This window comes from Penicillium brevicompactum (assembly GCF_028827555.1).
Source record: "Penicillium brevicompactum strain IBT 35665 chromosome Unknown utg000005l_segment0_segment0, whole genome shotgun sequence".
Taxonomy (NCBI): Eukaryota; Fungi; Ascomycota; class Eurotiomycetes; order Eurotiales; family Aspergillaceae; genus Penicillium; species Penicillium brevicompactum.
Genome location: NW_026623208.1, coordinates 4,581,659 through 4,602,195, shown reverse-complemented (window position 1 = coordinate 4,602,195; position 20,537 = coordinate 4,581,659). Strand labels below are relative to the sequence as shown.

The 20,537-nt window shown below is 50.3% G+C and overlaps 9 protein-coding genes across 9 annotated transcripts; 5 read left to right on the top strand and 4 right to left on the bottom strand.

Moving 5' to 3' along the window:
• Window positions 1–106: 106 nt before the first annotated feature.
• On the top strand, window positions 107–1,116 carry N7506_007608 (PQ-loop repeat-containing protein; the record flags this gene model as incomplete). The annotated part of the gene is made up of 4 exons (XM_056956901.1): window positions 107–150; window positions 209–328; window positions 388–600; window positions 654–1,116. 4 exons carry the CDS (start codon window positions 107–109, stop codon window positions 1,114–1,116), a joined length of 840 nt encoding a protein of 279 aa, XP_056811235.1.
• Window positions 1,117–1,359: 243 nt separating this feature from the next.
• Window positions 1,360–2,502, top strand: N7506_007607 (uncharacterized protein; the record flags this gene model as incomplete). Its single annotated transcript, XM_056956900.1, has 3 exons — window positions 1,360–1,396; window positions 1,513–1,855; window positions 1,905–2,502. 3 exons carry the CDS (start codon window positions 1,360–1,362, stop codon window positions 2,500–2,502), a joined length of 978 nt encoding a protein of 325 aa, XP_056811234.1.
• Window positions 2,503–2,628: 126 nt separating this feature from the next.
• On the bottom strand, window positions 2,629–3,981 carry N7506_007606 (FluG family protein; the record flags this gene model as incomplete). The annotated part of the gene is made up of 1 exon (XM_056956899.1): window positions 2,629–3,981. One exon carries the CDS (start codon window positions 3,979–3,981, stop codon window positions 2,629–2,631), a length of 1,353 nt encoding a protein of 450 aa, XP_056811233.1.
• A 2,976-nt stretch (window positions 3,982–6,957) lies between these two features.
• On the top strand, window positions 6,958–8,611 carry N7506_007605 (glycoside hydrolase family 18 protein; the record flags this gene model as incomplete). The annotated part of the gene is made up of 5 exons (XM_056956898.1): window positions 6,958–7,066; window positions 7,120–7,182; window positions 7,236–7,249; window positions 7,302–7,429; window positions 7,480–8,611. The coding sequence occupies 5 exons, from the start codon at window positions 6,958–6,960 to the stop codon at window positions 8,609–8,611; spliced, it is 1,446 nt and encodes a 481-aa protein (XP_056811232.1).
• Window positions 8,612–9,158: 547 nt separating this feature from the next.
• On the bottom strand, window positions 9,159–9,603 carry N7506_007604 (CVNH domain-containing protein; the record flags this gene model as incomplete). The annotated part of the gene is made up of 2 exons (XM_056956897.1): window positions 9,159–9,349; window positions 9,417–9,603. 2 exons carry the CDS (start codon window positions 9,601–9,603, stop codon window positions 9,159–9,161), a joined length of 378 nt encoding a protein of 125 aa, XP_056811231.1.
• Window positions 9,604–10,649: 1,046 nt separating this feature from the next.
• On the bottom strand, window positions 10,650–12,920 carry N7506_007603 (MCM DNA helicase complex subunit MCM5; the record flags this gene model as incomplete). The annotated part of the gene is made up of 3 exons (XM_056956896.1): window positions 10,650–12,551; window positions 12,607–12,733; window positions 12,784–12,920. 3 exons carry the CDS (start codon window positions 12,918–12,920, stop codon window positions 10,650–10,652), a joined length of 2,166 nt encoding a protein of 721 aa, XP_056811230.1.
• Window positions 12,921–13,404: 484 nt separating this feature from the next.
• Window positions 13,405–16,759, top strand: N7506_007602 (vacuolar protein sorting-associated protein 54; the record flags this gene model as incomplete). The annotated part of the gene is made up of 3 exons (XM_056956895.1): window positions 13,405–13,621; window positions 13,675–16,531; window positions 16,582–16,759. 3 exons carry the CDS (start codon window positions 13,405–13,407, stop codon window positions 16,757–16,759), a joined length of 3,252 nt encoding a protein of 1,083 aa, XP_056811229.1.
• A 430-nt stretch (window positions 16,760–17,189) lies between these two features.
• Window positions 17,190–17,527, bottom strand: N7506_007601 (uncharacterized protein; the record flags this gene model as incomplete). Its single annotated transcript, XM_056956894.1, has 2 exons — window positions 17,190–17,372; window positions 17,435–17,527. 2 exons carry the CDS (start codon window positions 17,525–17,527, stop codon window positions 17,190–17,192), a joined length of 276 nt encoding a protein of 91 aa, XP_056811228.1.
• A 765-nt stretch (window positions 17,528–18,292) lies between these two features.
• N7506_007600 (uncharacterized protein) lies at window positions 18,293–19,056 on the top strand (the record flags this gene model as incomplete). The annotated part of the gene is made up of 3 exons (XM_056956893.1): window positions 18,293–18,494; window positions 18,702–18,847; window positions 18,898–19,056. 3 exons carry the CDS (start codon window positions 18,293–18,295, stop codon window positions 19,054–19,056), a joined length of 507 nt encoding a protein of 168 aa, XP_056811227.1.
• Window positions 19,057–20,537: the final 1,481 nt, after the last annotated feature.

The window sequence follows — 20,537 nt, the reverse complement described above, 5'->3', positions numbered from 1 at the left end:
CCATCCAAGCCGATTCTTGGTCGCCTGGGCTGCTATTCTACTGTGTCAGGCGAGACATTCAATTGACTCCCGCACTCACACCTATCGTGGAAGCCTCGTCGCCGTCATGTCGCTCTTCCAGGTCATCTTCGACTATGCCGCGCCAGTGTTGTGAGTGGGCTTAGATGCGCCCCAATTGCAACAACGTGCTAATCGAGCTTGTATACAGCCTCGTCACTTCGCCGGTCACATCCTACGCGGATCAGATCGTGAGCATCCACCGCTCCCGAAGCTCGGCCGGTTTCTCCTTGGACATTCCTTTGATCATGCTGGTTTCCTCGATTTTGAAGTAAGCACATGCTTGGCGTGCCCGAACCACCGGCTTGGGTCCGAAGTTGACATAATTAGGGTTTACTACTGGTTTGGAGAGTACTATTCGGCTACTTTGCTCACGCAAGCAATTGTTATGATCGTGGTCCAATCCGTGTTACTCAAGGTCGCCCTGGACAACCGTCCCTCATCTGGTGGAAGACATGGAATTGAGCATGCGCCCTTCAGCGACGCTGGCTCCAATGCGCCCACCCGTCCTTATGAATTTTGGCAGTGGAAGAACGATAAGCCGTGAGTTCCGATGCCTCGTGCGACACAATCAAGCCCTAACCACAGCTGCACAGATACTGGATGTTCCTCGCCTATTTCGTTGGAGTCCTTGGAGTCATTCACTTGACTCCGCTTGGTCAGATTGATTACTACATCAGCTTCCTTGGCTACGTCGGTCTTGCTGTCGAAGCAACTCTCCCCATCCCCCAGATCATCGCCAACCACCGATCCGGCTCATGCAAGGGCTTCCGCGTTTCAGTCATCGCAGCCTGGATTCTCGGTGATACCATGAAGATGAGCTACTTCTTCAATAGTTCTGAGACCATTCCGTGGGCGTTCAAGCTCTGCGGCATGTTCCAGTGCGTCTGTGACTTCTACCTTGGCTTCCAGTTTTACATGTTCTCCCGGAACGCCTCTCCTACCCACTCGCGACACACATCTACCCACACCCACTCCCGACACACCTCACAGGTTGCGGGCGGGTCTGAGCAGAACAACCGCTGGGGCCATGAACCGAAGGATATTCGCATGAACTGAAAAGCTAAGCTAGACATGTATATAGAAGGTGAACTACATAGACATGTAATTTGAATGATAATAATGTTAATAAATGGATTTTTGGTTATTTTTATTCTGATATCGATTTATGAGGGAGACTGGAAACCCGCCAACGGAGACAGGCACTTATCTCCGAGTCCGCTTCGGGAGTTGCCCCGCGTGGAAATCGACTCCCCGCGATGATTCAACTCCCAACACTCCTCTCAAATCAAGCATTACACAATGGCTGAACAAACGATCCGCATTGGCTATGTGCCTGGTATGTCTATTCCTTGAAAACTCTAGTGCATATCAGAGCAGTCGCCGAGCTTGAATCTGCCCGAATCTCCGAGTTTAGATGAGCTTAAAAGCTAATCACAAGCCTCTCGAAATTAGAACACTACCTGGCGCCACTCCACCTCGCGCTTCGCTCCTCTGCTGTCTCATCTCTCCCATTCAAGATTGCCCTTACCCCATTCCCATCTGGAACTGGTCATATGATCACATCGCTGCGCGGCAATGAGATTGACATCGCTATTGGTCTGACCGAGGGTTGGGTCGCCGGCCTCGCGGGTAAACAGCAGTCCAGTCAGAGCTCCGGAGATGGTGGATACAAGGTCGTTGGACACTGGGTAGACAACCCATTGCGCTGGGCTATTGTCACTGGCCGCAACCGCGATGAAGTGAATGGAGTGTCCGACCTGAAGGACTCAAGGGTTGGAATCAGCCGACCGGGAAGGTCAGTCAATGCATTATGCATAATTTGAATGTTACTGACATCATTCAAGTGGTTCCCATATCATGTCTTTCGTTCTTGCACAGCAGCAAGGCTGGAAGGCCGATTCACTAAGCGCTGTTCCGCTCGGTCCTTTCGGTCCCTTGCGAGAGGGAGTCTCAGGACTGAGCGAGTCAGCTCCTAGTGATTCCGCGAACCCAACAGCCGAATTCTTCATGTGGGAGGAATTCACTACGAAGCCGTTCTTCCACCCTACCGCCCAGAAGCCGAACCCACCACTCAAGAAGATCGGCGAGATCTTCACACCTTGGCCCTCCTGGATGGTTGTTGCTTCTACTAAACAGTTCCCTGACCCTGAAAATGACCAGCGATTGAAGAGCCTCTTCCAGGCCTTCGATCAAGGTATCAAGGAGTTTGAGGCCGATACGGCCCAGATCGTAAAGCTTCTGGGAACTGGTGAGCTGGGATGCAATTACATCGAGGAAGATGCGAAGGAGTGGCTCAAGGATGTCAAGTTCACGAACAGTACCCGCGGCGTTGACCACAAGATCATTAAAGATGTGGTAGATGTTCTTAAGGTTGCTGGTGTCATTGACTCGGCTTTGGGTAGTGATGAAGCCGTGAACAGAGTCATCGGTATCAGAAGGTAGACTGCTTGGGTCTTAAATGAAGGACATCAATTCTTAAGTCATATATGTTTTGAATAGATCCGAAATCTTTGGCATCTCTATACCTTCAAGTTGACTTTTCCCGCAGTAGTTCGACTGATGCGTGGCCTAGTATCTCGCAATCAACCAATTCCTCCGTTGGGTATCGTCCATCGCACGAAGAAACTCCGCCTCGCCCTTCTTCACAGAAATATAAGAGCTAATAATCGCACCCAAATGATCCTGGATCTCTTTATCCGCTTCTAAAGCGGCGAGACTTGCATCTAACGAGGTGGGCAATCGATCTGTGATACTCAATGCATGTCGCTCTTGAACAGACAGACGTGCAGGGGCTATCGAGCAAGGCCCTCTTGTGAGAGACAAGTTGCTCTGCATACCAATAATCCCTGCTCTGAGAATAGCACACAGCACAAAGTACGGATTAGAGAGCCCATCCACCAATTTGAGCTCAAATCGCGTACTGTCAATTCGCCGGAATGGGACTTCTTTGTTCTGCCAGCCCCAGGCAGTATATTCGCCTCCACTCCATATCCCTGTCATAATGCGTTGGTAGCTTATGTCAGTGGGTAAGGCGAAGGCTAGAATGGCAGGGAAATGACGCATAACACCCGCGAAAAATGACTCTGCCTCTTGGACATCCGCAGGGCTGATCTTGGCGAGCCCCGAATTTGATTCACGTGGATTGACCGATATGTGAATATGAGAACCGTTGCAGGCCTTCTCCGGGAACGGTTGGGTGTAGACAGTCGCTCGCAATCCAAAGGTTTGAGCAACGAGCATGATGGTCTCGCGCGCTCGGAGTAGCATGTCTATCGCCTTCACTGGCTCCGCGGGAGGGAGCACGAACTCCCACTGGCCGGGCCCTGCCTCTGCGTGGAATTGTTCCAGGTCAATGCCGACTGTGGCTAAAGCTCGAGCCACTGCCTCGATCAGGTCCATGTAGGTGCGATCTTCAGGTGTCATGCTAGTAAATGAGTGTTCGGTGTTGATCGGCTCGTAGTCCACAATGACACCATTCTCTTTTTTCGGGCTTAGAAACATCACTTCCACCTCATATCCGACGAGTAGAGAGTATCCGAAGTCTGACTGAAGGATCGAGTGAAGGTGATGGAGTGTTGATCGTGCACATTCTGCGATCGGAGCCCCGTCCTCGAAGTACACGTTCATGACTGCGCGAGTGCCATTCGACCCAGCTTGGCAGTATGCAGAGCTTATATCGGGGCGGAGGTAGAAATTGCCGGACGGAGTGGCTCCCTCAGCGAGGCGATCTTCGGGCAGAAGGTGGAGGATGCATTTTGGTATGGAAAGAAGCTGCTGTTCTTTCAACATAGATGAGAATTTGGCCCGAGGTATGATTCGCACGAGGGTGTTCGATGTGTTCGAGAGGAACTGCAACCAGACAAACTCAACGTTGACATTTCGTTCTAAGAACTTGTCCCATTCACCCACGCACTCGTTCATCGTTGATGAGAGGCTTGAACACACAGAATGTATTTAATGTGGTCTTTCGCAGTGTGAGTCAATGGGTGAGCAAAGGAGGGGGAAAAGCTACTCAGCCTCCGAAAGTGCAAGGCCCAAATGTACGGATTACGATGCAGTTCCTCCAATAGAGCGTCGTGTTTTAATGAGCGAACAGAGGGCACCAAACATCAGCTTACGTTGACGCTACTGTACGTGTAGTAACTAATTTCTGTAGCTACAGATGCAGATGTGATGTATCAACTCGTATGTGATGAGTGGGTCCAATCAAAAGGCACAGGTGCCGTGCAAAACAATGCTTTTTATGGTATGCGCCTGGTTTGTAATCCAGGACACCAGACACTCTGTATGGGCGACGGTGTATATGTAGATAGTACATATGTAGATAGTACGTATGTCGAATGAGCAAGCTGTACGGAGTACGGGGGTATGCTTTTGAAAGACCTTCTCTAAAAGCCCGGACAAGCCGAACGTTTAATGAAAGTTTGTGTCAAAAGGGGGTAGTGTACGCCCAATGACACTGTGAGTCCCGGCGTAGGCAAGCCCAGGGGCCAGGACACGAGGTTCAAAAAGTGAGTGATTCCTACTCCTCGTAAGGATGTGATCAGGGATCAACCCGACCAAGAAAGATACTTCACTTGATCAAAGCCAAAAGGCAAAGAAAGCTGGGGAAAAAAGAAAGAAGAGTGTGGGGGAGTCTGGGGTGGGTTATTTATACGCACCTTCTGGTTCAAGCCACGTCCAAACTTGGGTGGGCGTCGAATGAAAAGATAAGATAAGAAGATACAAGCCCCACTCTTATCTAGTTTTCACGCACTGATAACACTCCACCACGCACTATACCTAAATAAACACCCAAATGTTGAACACAAATCCATGGACCAGTCGACTAGACTGACCCTATCCTCCTAATTCGATCCCCCTAATCCCTCTGTCCCCCAATCACCCTGACCACCAGATCTAGAATATGAAGCTCTATCAATAAATTGTATAGCAGATTGAAGTGCACCTAGGTTGATCTTTTGAATCTTCATCTATACCTAGGTAGAGGACCTTTCCATCGTTTCTTCTGAGTCTCTGCTGTCCTCTATATTGCTTGATATTTCATTCCTCTTGATAATGGTGATGATGGTAGTAGTTTATCCTGCACACCTTCGAATTAACGCCCGTGACATACATTGTCTAGAATTTTCCCACTTCCCTCGAGTCACAAAGCCCCAGAAAACTAACTATCTCGTGCCTCTGGATTTATAACACCATATAAATTGCGAAAGAGGTCGTGGTAAAAACCCCCGTTCTACAAGTATATGATTCTACTAGCTACGTATGATGGAGGGGGAAACTGCATGAACGGGTCTCTACTCTTCCTTTCCTATGCTTTCTACCTCAACTGCTAAGGTGCTATTCAATGTTGTCTATTTCGGTGGCCAACAAACATGCCATCATTATGCATCTCTTGACTCATCTACAAGACTTTTCGACTGCCTTTATTGCCCACTGCTCGATGTTTGGTGGCTACCTGAGCATGGTCACCCGTAAGGGGTAGCAACAGCCTTCATTCCAGCACAGAATGACGACCCCTTGCAACTTGAGATGAAGCACTAATCTAGGAACAGGTATGTGTCCGCCCCTGCATAAACTGGCCGAGGATTTTAGCGTATTTGATTAAACTCTCCGTCTGTTGCGCCTGAGGACATGCGTTGCATCTGCATGATGCCCTAGGTCTGATGAATCTACCGTAGAATTGGACGTGCAGTCGGGGACTAAGATGCTTCGGATTTTAATTATGAACTCAAGAAATAACTATGCACATTGTATTTGCGAATCTCATCTGTTCCAAGGTTATTTAGTCAATTGAATCTGCGTGTACTTGAATATTGTCTTTCTGGTGCGCGTGCTCTGTCAGGTAGCCTGATTTGGTTCAACTTCCCACTTGATGGTATGGAGACCTCCATACTCAAATTGTATTTTAAAAGGGACTCTGGCTGGTTTGAGATAATCTCCTGGTCTACTACCTATTTTGAAAACAAGATGTGGGGTATGTGTGCCCATTGTCTACTACCAAGCTGATATATACATTTACGGGATTTGTTCAATCACTTCTAACCTTGGAAGTTTGTTGCAATGAAAAAAATGCCAACAGAAACGATGTCAAATAAATTATCCACAATACTTTTGTCCATCTATAGATTGTAAAGGTTTTGCGATTGTCACAACCTTGTGGTAATTTACTATGTCAGCCACTATTGCGGTTACGGGGCAGGGAGGCCGACCCGACCTCGGGATCCCCGGGGCCACGGATGGGCGCAGCCTCCCCCGGGGCGGATAAGCAATCAAGGGACATCCGGACACGAACCTGGGGAAAACTTCGGGTTCGAGATTGGAAATTTTTAGCACGTCAAATATGATTCAGAGTCGGACAATTGGACAAAATCTTACAAAGTTTAACACCGTCATGGGCCAACCTGGGCATTGAACTTGGTCCAGAGCCCGAGACCATGCTGGTGGTCCGCGAGTACATTCTTGGATCTGCTCTAAGTCCCCTGACAACACCAGAGGAATGCAAACCAGGGTGCTCAAGGCGCCCTGACATCCAATGAAAAGTCAACTTTGAGTGACAAATTTTGTTAATCCAGGGCCCACGAATGAGCCCAAGCTCCGCCCACATTGTATACTAGCATGCTGGCGTGGACATTGTGGGTCATACCATGCGCTGAGAGCCCCAACTGACGCATTGCAATGGTAGAACAGGAAGCATTGTTATTGTCAACTATAGGTCAAAAATAACTCAGCCCATGCCTGGGTGCTATTTAACAGTCCTTGGTGTCCAGCCCGTAATAAGCCTGTTGTTTCTGGCCCGTTCCTGTCGCGTCTCGTCCGATATCCCATATAATAATCGATCGTTAATAAATTAATACCTAATTACCACTCGGGCGGGACTTCCACTATTCTTTGACAATGCGCGGGTACCAGGGAGTTGTCTCTTGGTCTGTCCTGCTGGCTGCCATCGGGGGAGCCCAGGCGAAACTTGACTTGGACTCGACACAGAATTTGGTTGTTTACTGGGGTACGTACTCAGGTGATTGAACAAGCAAAATAATACTAATCCGCAGTCATCAGGTCAAAATTCACTCAATGGCAAAGGTGACAAGCTCCAGCAGCCACTGGCGCACTACTGCGATAGTAAGTATAGTTGATCGACTGATGTTGAACGAGGCTGACATGTTATAATCTAGACGAGGACATCGACGTATGAGAAAAGCCTCAAGATCAGCTAAAGATGTGGAGCTGACAAGTTGCAGGTTATTCCCATGGCCTTTAACATGATGGTCAATGGCCCAGGAGGCGCACCAGAGATCGATTTTGCTGTCACAAGCAAAGATTGCGACGTGTTCCCTGGCACGCAGTTGAAGAATTGTCCTTCGATTGGGTAAGACCTTTGATGGATTGCGAGAGAAAAGCTATCTGACATCCTACCAGCAAGGATATCGCCACATGCCAAAAGAAGGGAAAGACTATCCTTCTTTCTATTGGCGGTGCCACTTACAGTGAAGGCGGCTTCAAGAACGAGGACGAAGCAAAGGATGGCGCCAAGCTCATGTGGGAGACCTTTGGTCCAAAGCAAGAAGGATCAAAAGCTCTCCGACCCTTCGGTGACACCGCTCTCGATGGATTCGATTTCGACTTTGAGGCCAATGTCGAGAACATGGCCCCATTCGCCAACGCGCTGCGCTCTCTGATGGATGACGACAAGAGTAAACAGCGGTTTTACTTAACCGCGGCACCCCAGTGCCCCTACCCCGACCAATCTGACAAGGAAATCCTCAACGGCCCGGTATACATCGATGCTATCTGGGTGCAGTTCTACAACAACTTCTGTGGCGTCAACAACTTCAACACCGACATGTCGAGCAACAAATACAACTTTGAGGAATGGGACAACTGGGCCAAGACTGTCTCCAAGAACAAGAACGTCAAGGTCATTGTCGGTGTGCCTGCAGACACCACCGCCGCCAGCACCGGTTACATCCCGTCGTCGAAGTTGGATAACGTTATTGAGTACTCGAAGAAGTTCGAGAGCTTTGGAGGAGTTATGATGTGGGATGCCACACAAGCCTATGGCAATGACGGGTTTATTAAGGACGTTCGGAAAAGCCTAGGAGGCGCTGATGATTCCGGTGCGTCGTCCGACCCGGCGTCACCATCGGCGCCCTCTCCTTCTCCGTCCACGTCCACTGATTTTTCGAAGGAGACATCGTCATCTTCCAATGTACCCGATTCCTCACTCTCATCTTCCTCCTTCTCATCTGCTTCTGCTTCGCCCAAGGCACCTGAGACTACCGCCGAAGCCAAGCCCCCTGCCGAAACTACCGCTGCGCCCACTACTACCACCGAGCCTGTGGCCAAGTCTACAACCACAGCGGCTCCCACACCTACTGCCACCCCGCAAGACGACGACTCGGATGATGATGACAGCGACCCGCTTGATAACATCCTCGGAAACGACCTCATGGGTCTGCTGGGTGGTCTCCGCGCAGCAAATGATGTTGCTGGCGGTATTACCCACGGCTTGACCAAGGGTCTTCGTCGCCCGAAGCGCAGCCTCGCATAAGCTAGTGATGTTGACCATGGGACCAATAGAGTCTCAAATTGGCTGCTTTTAAGCCAGTTATATGCTGTTAGATCGATTGACCATAGGGATGTGAAGACGAATTTCATGTTGTATCAGCCATATCACCAATATTATTTTAAATCTGTTATCTTAATTCTTTAATCCCCTCCCTTTATTCCTTTCTATAGTCTCCTGATCATTCGTGCTATATGATACATGATACCCATACTCTATAACTTTTCTCAAATCCACATGCCATTCCCACGCTCGGAACTTATATCCACTTGATGTCATGTTCCAGAGTTTGAATGGTTTCACAACCTTGTCGCCCCGGTGTAATCAAATCTAATCATTTGGGAAGTCACACACACATTGCTTCTTGCGCGAAGCAGCGGTATTTATTACGTTGAAGGCAACTAGGTCAAGTCTGGCAGCATGAGAGTTCTAGGACTGTTCGCGAAAGTCTAATTGCGCTAAGGAAATATTGAACACAGCAGTGATTCCTACTGAACCATTCCTACTGAACCAATTGAAATGAACATGTAGTCTATTCGTGGAAGACAAGGTGTCCGTTGTCGTTCCCAATGCACTCTGCCAGGTTGATGTCCGCTTCATGTTCGTCTCCGTCAACGTCCTTCAACTTTGCTCGCAAAATGGGCACATCTTCGTCTCCTTCGAGGTCAAAGCTGATCTCATCTGCGCTGTCTTTGAAGCCACCTCCTCCCCACGCAAATTGACCTGGCCCATGAGTTAGAAACCAATCATGAAGTCCCATAGAGGAATCTGATCAGACAAGAGTCCTTACCATTGTCGTTGCCAATGATCTCGTTCAGATCCAAGGTGGACTCCTCCTCATCACCATCTTCGTTGCGGAGAGTAGCCTTGAGGATATGGTCATCCTCAAGCTCGATGTTGGAGGCAGATGTATGGAAGCTCATGATGTCGATTTGTGAGAGAAGAATGCAAAGTAGAGAATGTAGACTATTTATCATAGAATGTTCAAACCAAGATGAAGCTGGGAGAAACCCTTCTTTATATACCCCATCCAGACATACCTGTACGCGCCGAACAATAACCCCGGTGCGTTCTAGGGATCGTGCAGCAGCCCCCGGTTCTTGTGCGACACTTGGCTCAGACTCATTTGCTGTCCATTGCTAGATGATGCCATCGCAGCGGGGCGCTGGTAGGGGTTGCGGGTATTGGCAGAGCGGGGGCACTCTATAGAGCGTTCTTAGACACTGGTATCGGGTTAGTTTGTACATGCTGTACAATGGTGGGGAGACACAGCCATGCCACCACCAAGTGAAGTAGGCATAGAGCGAATATCCGAGGTTGAAGCCCTGCCCAGAGGCCAAGCGCCAAAACACAGAGCGCGAAATCTTGATATCCAGTCATCGTGGCGCATGGGAGCATGTCTCGGGGCTCCAGCCACAGGATAATGAATGACATCTCCTGATGTTGCACCTTTCATGCAGGCCAAGCATCCGAAGTTCCGTGGCAGCCCCGCGCAACAGCCACAGAAAATGGGCCACACATGACCAATTGGTAGCAAAGCGATGGCAAAATGCTGGTGCCTAGTCGGAATATGGCAGGATTGAATTGCAGTGCCAAGTTGGGGGGGTGCAGCCGCATGTTGTCAACTCTTGGCAGTCTGTTTTGAGAGTGAGGAGTTATCGACAGCCAGTGGCGTAGTGGGACCTTGTGGCTGGACAAGGCTAGCCTTACGAGGGGGCTTGTGGAGGGGTACTCCGTACTCCGTATCCCAGTCCAAGTTGAAGTGGATAGTGAAGTGGGTAATACTCAAGGCAGAAACAAAAAAGAAGTCACAAGAGGTACTCAGTACGGAGTAGATGAATTAGAAAAAGTATGCATTTGGTAGAGATTACCATCAAGACCTGATATCAAACACGCCCAACACCGCTTACAAACTCCCACAGCTACCCATGGAGAATAGATAGAATATGCACAAAATCAACAACCCATCAATAGCGTGTCAGGTGTATAAGAGAAACACGTTAGAATCATAATACGTCGCAGATCAAACTCCGTTTCGGTAAATTTGGGATCCACCAGAGCGGATCTGGATGGTGTCACGGCGCTGCAACACAACCAGCGCCCGGTTAAGCGCCTGCTCGGTGTATCCCTTGGCATCTACAAAGTCACGGCGAAGGGTTGCCAGGCTCGTGCTCCAGCCAATGGGGAGACGGCGCTTGAGCTCATCTTCGATCTTGCTCGCTGACTCCATGAGTTCTTTGCTGCCCTGGCCTTCGCCCTGAGTGATGGCGTCCATTGTAGATGCGAGGAACAGACGGATGGCTTCATCCACGTGTGCCTCGGTCGCAATTGGAGAGAGAGACAACTTGGCCAGGGATTCGGAGATACGGACGATGGCCTCCAATTGACGTACAGTGATGGGGATAGATGATCGGCTGTTTGATTCCATCTCGGCGCGGTGCACCTGCTTACGGATGGAGACGAAGTGCGAAGAGAGCTTCTCCGCTGCTTCCGGGGAGAGACGAGGGGCACAGCGGCTACGGCAGTAGCTGATGTAGCGCTTCATCTGCTCCACGGGGATCTCAGCCTCAACTTGCTCTTCGACACCACGACCGCCCATGTGCACACCCATGACGTGACGGGCGATCTTCTCATCGCGACCACGCTCGTGGTCATCACGGACAATGAAGATCATATCGAAACGAGACAAGATAGTTGTCTGGAAATCGATGTTCTCACCAGGAGTCTTGAGATCATCGTAACGACCGAAGATAGGGTTGGCTGCGGCCAGAACAGACGTCCTGGAGTTGAGAATGGTTGTGATACCAGCCTTGGCAATAGAGATAGTTTGCTGTTCCATGGCTTCGTGAATGGCAACACGATCTTCATCACGCATCTTATCAAACTCATCAATACAGACAACACCTCCATCAGCCAGAACCATGGCACCACCCTCGAGGTAGAACTCGCGCGTAGTGGCATCTCGCTGGACGGAAGCCGTCAGACCGGCAGCGGAGGAACCCTTTCCGGATGTGTAAATAGCAATGGGGGCGGCCTTCTCAACAAACTTCAGGAGCTGCGACTTAGCGGTACCGGGGTCACCAAGCATGAGCACGTTGATATCACCACGAAGCTTCATTCCATCGGGCAGAATCTTTTTCGAACCACCCATGAGGAGACAAACAATGGCTTTCTTCATATCAAGGTTTCCATAGATAGACGGGGCAATGCTTCGGGCGAGGGCATCGTACAAGTCGGGGCGTCGGCTCAGCTCCAAGAACTCCTGTTCTTCCTCCTCGGAGAAGACTGCACTCCCCTTAGCAGTTTGATCGAGATCAGAGGTGATGCCGACCGCGCGAAGGTAGGGGTTACGAATAGCCACTGCAGCCTCCTTCTTTCCACCCTTCTGTTGATAGATAGAGAAAATTCCCATGACCGTGCATCGAGAACCGGGAACGACTCGATTGGCAAGGTAGCGATCCGCGGAGATCAAAACATGTCGGGGCAGCTCACCCACAGGGACCTGGTCAGGGGCTTCTTGAAGCTTAAGAACCTGCTGGTCGACGAATTGGCACTTTTCATGGTGGACGACGTAAGGATCAAGAGGACATTGCTCGCCAGGTTGGTCACCAGGCTGCTTGGGGCGTCCGCAATGCCGAGGAAGTGTCACGCCAGAGAAACCACCGTCGACCTGGATGTTGTCGCTATAATCGCAACCCTTGCAACGGACATGAATTAAAGTTGACTTAGAAGATATCGTAGAAGCGCCAATCACAATTCCAGGAATGCGAACAAGGTGGGAGATATTGGTAGCGTTAAGATCGCGAATTGAGATGTGCGATGCCGAGGAGTGGAGAAGAAGTTGGTGGGAGGGGAGTGTGGCGGCGACGTCGCGCTGGCCAGGGTACACAATTCGTGCGGTACATTCCTTCAGCGCATATTCAAACTGCCTATAGTAAGTATTCAATGCCACCAAGCTCAGTCGGGCATATTGTCCTTACAATAGGGATAATCTCGGCGGGCTCAGTGGTCAGCTTGTGGGCTAGTTCTTCATTGTAAGAGATCAGATGAGCAATGTCAACGTCGCAATAGTATTGCTTCACGAGGGCATTTTGCCGTAATTGGTCACTATAGGATGATGAGTGTTTGCGGCAGACCTAGCTGGTTGGTTTGCTTACCGGTAGACAAAAGCATTATCCAGCTGGAATTCTAGCACAAACTGTCGGAGGCGGGCTTGTACAATAGTCTTAGATTCATCGGGGCCGTCTGTACTCGGCGCAAGGACGCTCAGAGAATAGGGGGTGCGTCTATCCATGGTGTGCAGATTTGGCAGGTTGGAGTGTAGTGGGTTTGGCGGAAGGGAGGCTTCAAGAACTTTTGGCCAAGTGGGCACCAACGCGTCGCGTCGAAGGTTTGCACATTTACGCGTTAAGTGGTTTCTGACTCAGCTCAAGCCTGTGGATTCAGGCTTCTAGTTGATGCCCTAGGTGTCAACATTAATGCCTGAGGCCCCGAGGCTAAGTCAGCAGGGGGAAACCGGGGCCGCTCTGTTGGCGCATTCGCCGATTGGGGAAACCAGCTGGATGGAGACAAAGCCACATCACAGGTACATTCTGCCACAAGTCCCGGACTCGGAACGGAATCGCGAGTCGTAGATCTTACGGGATCAGAATTGCGATCTTTCCCTGGGCCTTAAAGAGCTCTACACTTAGGTCTACCCACTGTCATGATCAGATAACACGGAACATCTCTACGATCGACCCTCCCCCGGTGGCCGTCCGATCCGGCTCGTGACCGCCATGTCGACGAACGGCCCAAGAAAGTCAATTGACAGCCTAGCATCTGGGGCCTCATCGCCTTCGATATCATACTCAACAAGCCAGTTGGAATCCCCTCGCGTGCCCCCTCAGCGGTTTCCCCTGAGGAGGGGATCAACCGCGAGCTCGATAGCCAGCATTGGAGGTGTTTTGGACTCTTCCCATCACCATGTCTCAATCGCGGAGTCTGATCAGAATGGTTTGTCGCCTCACAAACCTCAATTGCTGCGCCTTTGGCTAATTCCCACATAGCTATCTCAACCCTCCTCCAGCCACCAATCATCCGAACTGGCCTGACAGCCCAAAGTGCTGCATCCGCCACCGGCTTTAAACCCCCGTCTACGCGCGATATCCCACCGGTGACCTTAACAAACATCACACATGTCGACGCAAAGGTGTTCCAACCATACCTTTCGCAAGTGGGAACATTGTACGATGTGTTTCAACGGCCAAAGGAGGGCGGGGAAGATGTCCAGCCGGCACAGGCAGCAAAGTCCCCGAGACCTGACTCTGAACGTGACTCGTTGATGCCCTGGTCTCCCGAGCGGAGGTCCTCGGTCATGTCAACCACCAATTCCAGGTCATCTTCGCCATTTGATACCCGAGGTCGACGTCCTTCCACTGGTCGAGGACGCGCCCCCGCAGTGACGCCGCTATCTACGATACCGCCCGTATACTTCGATGAAGGGTTCCATCTGGAAAATCCCCGCACATTCGATGTGATATCGGAGAAGTCCGATGTGGTCCGGCCCCCACGGCCACCAAACAAAGATGACAACCAAAATAATAGCCTCGTCGCAGAACCAGTTCAAACAGGACGGAAGGCGCTAGCAACGAATGCCATTCTTCAAGAGAAATTGTCGTGGTACATGGACACAGTGGAAATTCACCTGATCTCGTCAATTTCCACAGCATCAAAGTCATTTTTCACAGCGCTAGGATCACTCCGAGAGCTACACGCAGAAGCGGCCGATTCTGTTAATCGCATTCAAGTTTTGAGACGGGATCTACAGAAAATTGACAAAGAAATGGCTCTGGGTGGTCTGAAGATTGTCAACTTGAGGAGACGCCGGGAAAACGTCCGAATGTTGGCGGCTGCGGTGGCACAACTTCGTGACGTGGTCGAGTCGGTGTCCCGATGCGAGGAGCTGGTAGAGCAAGGCAATATCGAAGAGGCTGCTGAAGGACTCGAAGATGTCGAGAAGTTGATGGCAGGCGACAAGGTCTCTGACCGCGCACATGCAGAGGATGAGGATGGCTCACCCAGACGCATTATTGATCTTAGGGGAATCAAGGCACTGGAAGGAGCATCTGATGATCTTGCACAACTGCGCCAACGTATTGGCATGGGCTATGAAACCCGATTCTTGAACGACCTTTTGGGAGATCTACGACAGCACGTTCAAAACGTACCGTCAAATACTACCCTGCAACGCTGGGGAACATCATTCCAACGGCAACGGGGTGTCCGACCAGTGTCCATCTCGCCTGCCTACATGAGCTTTGACAGTGAGCTACGCACGCAATTGGACACGCAGCTCAACGGGCTTGCACGTGCTCGCTATACAATGCCAGCAGCGACTTCCTTCAAGACTGCCGTTTTACGAGAAATGAAAGGCCTGATTCGCAAGCACTTGCCTAGCTCTAGTGATGACGATAATGAATCTATGGTGTCACTGTCCACGCATGGCGGACACCAGCTAAGCCAGCAAGAAAAGTCTTCGATTCTTGCTCGCAACCTCCGTGCACTCGAATCCGAGGATGCTTATATGATGTTGATGAATGTGTATACCGGAATCAGCGAGTCGCTTCGGCGACTGAGCGTTCAGGTCAAAATTTTGCTAGATATTGCGAGTGGTCTGGGCAATTCACCCACCTCTGGCGTTCGGTCTCCGCCCCGAAGCCCCAACCCGCAAAGTATGGATCAAGCGCTCAGATCTCCACAGGCTGGACCAACGGCTGAGGATTTGGCTCAGGATGAGATTCTTCAGGTGTTGGATATGTCAAGTCTACTTGGCCAAGCTGTTGATATCGCCCAGTCTCAGATAACGAAAGTGTTGAAGGTTCGATCCGAACAGACAACGCAGCTTTCAAAAGAAGAGTTCCTCAACTACTTCACTCTCAATCGACTTTTCGCTGATGAGTGTGAAGCCATTTCCGGACGTGGTGGTACCGCACTCAAAACCATTGTCGGCAATCAAATTCGCGATTTCATCACTCGTTTCGGTGATGGTCAGCGCCATCAAATCGTCAAGGTTATGGACGCCGACCGTTGGGATGCGCGGGACTTCGGCGACTCCGAAAACACAATTCTCACACGCATCTTAGATGCAAGCACCAAGGACATTGATGCTTGGTTAGACGCATCCAAGATCTGGAACCATACTGAGAAACTTGAGCAAGACGCGCCTGATGACACCGATGCGGCAACCAATGGGACAGACAAGTCGAAGCTCCGCAGTGCCATTGTCGACGAGCAGAAATACATTCTGCCAGACTCTGCTGTGGCGATGATGCGCAGCATCGAGGAGTTTGAATTCCTCATGTCGAACATCCCCAGCATGATTCAAGATATTGCGCCTCATCTGCTCGACATCCTCAAACTGTTCAATTCTCGTTCCTCTCAATTGATCCTCGGAGCTGGTGCGACCCGCAGTGCAGGCTTGAAGAACATCACGACAAAGCATCTGGCTCTATCTTCGCAGGCGCTTAGCTTTGTCATTGCGCTAGTGCCGTATGTGCGCGAATTCGTCCGTCGCTCCGGCCAAGCAAACCCCTTGATGGCCGAGTTCGACAAGGTCAAACGTTTGTGCCAAGAACACCAGAGCGGTATCCACGAAAAGTTGGTGGACATCATGAGCGGACGCTCTTCGGTTCATGTCAATGCGATGAAAAAGATCGATTGGGATACCAAGGACTCCTCTCCAGCAGTCAATCCCTACATGGAGACATTGGCCAAGGAGACAGGTACCTTGCACCGTGTCTTGAGCAAGCATCTCCCGGACATGACGCTCGGAATGATTATGGTTCCTGTGTTCAACAGCTACAGTGATCAATGGACCAAGGCTTTCCAAGAAGCCAATGTGGAAACCGACGCCGGAAAAAAGAGGTAAGCTAACTCGTCTCCTTCCCTTACCGCCAATACTAACTTTATCCCAGAATGCTAGCAGATGTGGATCACTTCCGTACCAAGCTCAGCAAGATCGATGGTGCCAGCGACGTGAGTGACAAGCTGCTCGAAATCGTGCAAGCTAAGCAAGTTGCCGATGAGCCAGAGAAACCTGAGCCCGCAAGCGAGACACAGGCACAGGAGAGCTCCGATTCGTCCAAGTCCTGATCTCTCGTCATGTCCCCTGGGGCTTTTCACCTTATACATAATTTTCTTGCTGCGTGTCTGTTCCAAGATTCTGTATGCGTATCTTCGATGTACACTTGTCATTTGTTTCTACCACATAGCTGTTTACCTGTTGCATTTATAGAGCTAGCCCGGCGTTCGTGGGTATTAACAAGATATCATTCCAATCATCATGATTACATCTCCAGTCGAATAGATAAGACCATCTGGGCAGTGACACATACAAAGATTCCGAGCTTTTAATCAATGTTCAATTTAGATTCATTTTCCCGAACAACCTTGAAAGTATAGACTACAGCTAGGCAGGCGTGTGGGAAAGAAAGTTGGAATAGGGATATCATGTCTCATTCAGTATATGCAATGGTTTTCCAAACCCATTCACAGAACTCCAGTTATTATACAAAAAGAACACTTATTGACCGGGCAGAGCACCGTGGCCCTTCTGCTCACCAGTGGACTTGGGCTCATGTCCACCCTTTCCAGAGCCAGAGGTGTTTTCGTATCCACCGCTGGGCTGACCAGGGAAGACGTCACGGCCAGAGCCAGTCTCCTCGGGCATGGGGGCAGCCTTGTGTGAGCGGCTCAGGTCGGCGGGCTGAATGAAGTTAGTACAATGTTCGAATTGAATGCATTGGAAAGTAATGGAGCAAGACATACAGCATCGCCGGTTCCGTGGGCCTTGTTGGGACCGTTCTCGATAGGGTTGTCGCTCTGGGGGACACCGTTGTCGAAGTCTGCGCCGCGAACCATTGTGAAGGATTGATGTGGTAGAGAGGGTAGTAGAGGAGAATTGTTTTGTAGAGTTGGTTAGGTAGAAATTCTGAAGCATTTGGACATTTCTTATATACCTTGGTCTGGATAGATCGCTGGTGACAGCATCATGAAATCATAGTGGAGACCATGACTTCATGCGTATGGCAACACCACGATCTATGTATCAACTGCCTTGGAAACAGGGTCCTCTGATAGCAATGGAATGTGCCAGACACAGATTAAAAAATGATTGTGTAATTTGGGTTCCTTTGTGGTCAATGTCAGTCGCATTATGCTTGCCCTACTACGGATGTTGGCTGGTTGCTGCAAAAGTTGGAACACAACCACATTTTGCGCACACGACCAACAAAAAAGTCATTTACGATGAGAAAGAGAATGATAGAATTAAACATCACATTTGACAAAGATACTCTCACAAATAATCATACAAAAAACAAAACAACATCTCAAACACCATTCAAATAAAACCGCGGTTGACGTACCGGCGGTTGCGCGCATGTCCACCAGCCTCAAGAGTCAGAAACAAGTGAGAGGGCAGGGAGCTGCCGAAATCCCCCCTTCTTCACCGGGGCCCGTCACTTCTGACGCAATGTCGTCAATTGGGCTACCATCGCTGCTTGATGGTGTGGTTGATGCGACGACGCTGTCTGCGAAAACGCCCGAGTCCCACGACACTCTGCGTGCTCCAAGCGTCTGAAGCACCCCAGAAAGCCCCACCTGGGCATTCACGCACTGGCTGCAATGAGCACCGGCCTGTGGCTGGCTTGGGTGAGCCGGTGCAGAGAGGATCTCCTCAATCTGCTGCGCAGCCACAGGCACGGTGGGGCCAAGGTGTTGGATGTGGAGGCCGTGCCCAGCGGTGGTTGGCCCGCGTCGTCTGAAGATATCACGACACGCATGTCGGATGGTGTTGAGGCGGGCGAGAAGGTTGTGAGGGGGTCGGGTGGGAGATGGCCCGGCTGCTGGCGCGGGAGTTGCTGCCGGCAGTGGAAGTGAGATGTGAGACCAGAGTGACGGCTGGCTCAGTTGATTGACCTCCTCACTACTGTGGCAGGGTATGAGAGGTAGGTCACCAAGCATTAACTTGGCTTGGAGGTCGTATGGGGGGGCCGGCTTGCGTCTCGGGACCGGAGGGCGTTGAGGCTCATAGTCTGGTCGCACAAGTTGGACACGCTTCCTGCGCGGGATCAGAGGTCGCAGCAGGGCAAGCTCGGTATCGATATCACGCAGGAGAAACGAATCCCGCTTCTCTGCGGAGCTGGCAGTGGTGGCAGTGAGGTTCGCCATGATGATTGGGTATGTGTAAGAGCGACGCAGAATTGGGCCATTCACGCTGGTTGATATAGAGCTCCTCATCGCCGCGGCGATGCGATGCTGCAGTCTACCTTCGGAATTGGGTGGGCGTCGAATCGCATCGTCGTAGCGACCTATCGCATCGTCGAGGCGATGGGATCCAGTTCCTGTCACTTGACCCTCACCAGATAGGTCACTTCCCTCGCACATGACCCTCAGTTCATCCATCAGTTCATCGTTAAGCTGACTGTAGAATTCAAAATCGTCATGCCTAGTTATGGAGCCCGAGACCAGATCTAAATGCTCAGATCGCTCCTGACTACGATTCTTGAAAGTCAGGCTTGATTTGACTGCAGCAGGGCTCACTTCGCAAGTACCAAGCGAAACCGGTTTGCTAATCAATTCAGTGTCAGCGCTTCTCGATGAGCATTCATTTAAGCCTAAGTCTAGGTCATAGGCACCACACCGGAATGACTCTCCGACTGAGCCCCGGTCCACCTTCGAGACGTTGTAGGGCTGGTGGACACCCGTGACAGGGCGGTGTTCCCTGCGCAGTCGATAGTAAGCCTGTGGATAGCGAGCCGTTAGGGCACGGTGGATGATTTGCTTTAGTTCTCGTCGGGGTAGACGCTTTCGCTTGTTAGTATCGAGTCCATTGCTGATATCAGTGAGGATCTTCATGACCCGGGCTGGTATTTTGCTCCAACCGGTGGCCATGCTAGCAACAGACTTGTTGAGTTCCTTACTATGCTCGTTTGTCTTGATATGATCCGATCGACTCTTCCAGTAGAGAAGTCGCACTCTGCGTTTGTGCTTTTGCTGGTGAGTTTGTGGGCTTGAGCTCATTTTGTGGTCCTGTCTTTTGCGAATATATTTCGCACATGATGGCTGGCTGGTTCTTATATGAAAGCTGGCCACTCATGTCCACGGAGTTGACCTTGAGGTTTGGAAACAATGGTCTTTGTATTTGAGATGGAGGCTCAGCTTTATCTGGGAGACAATAGCCCTAGAGGAAGGAGAGTGGCTTAGGGACGGGAGAAACCCTAGATTCTAAATAAATGTAGTGATTTAGTAAAGAGAATCAACCCGTTCATGGATGTTGGACATTAGAGATCAAGTTGACACAAGTATTCAAAACAATGAGCTATCCACGAACTACCCCGCGGATCTGCGTAGAGTACAGTTGGACGTTGACCAATCGCCCAAAGGAGGTTTGGCAGATCGATGCGGTGGAGACGCCGATTACGTCATTGTAGCTTTCCCCGGACGAGGCAAAAGTCAAGATACTTTCCATTTGGGCACTCTACTTGAATACTTGGACTTGTGTATACACCAGCACTTGGGAAAATGGCAAAATTGAGAGATAGTCAAAGATCCCAACAAAGACAATACAATTGAGTAATAGTTCGGAGACACCCATGCAAAGAAGAAAAAAAAAAGGATCCGAGCACAAGCCGTGGTCGGCCCGATCACACTGTAGACTGTAGAGTTACATGCCGTCAGGTACCGTTGTACTGATGAATACAATTCCGTGAACATGATGTAGACATCTAGAATCTAGAATTAACACACTCTCGTTTGATTTCTTCTTTTCACCCTTTTTCTGTCTAAACAGAAATTTCCAAAAAAGTTCCTCTCGGGTGACATTTCCTTGGAAGTGAGCCGTCCCTAAACTAAGGGGAAAAGGTAACAC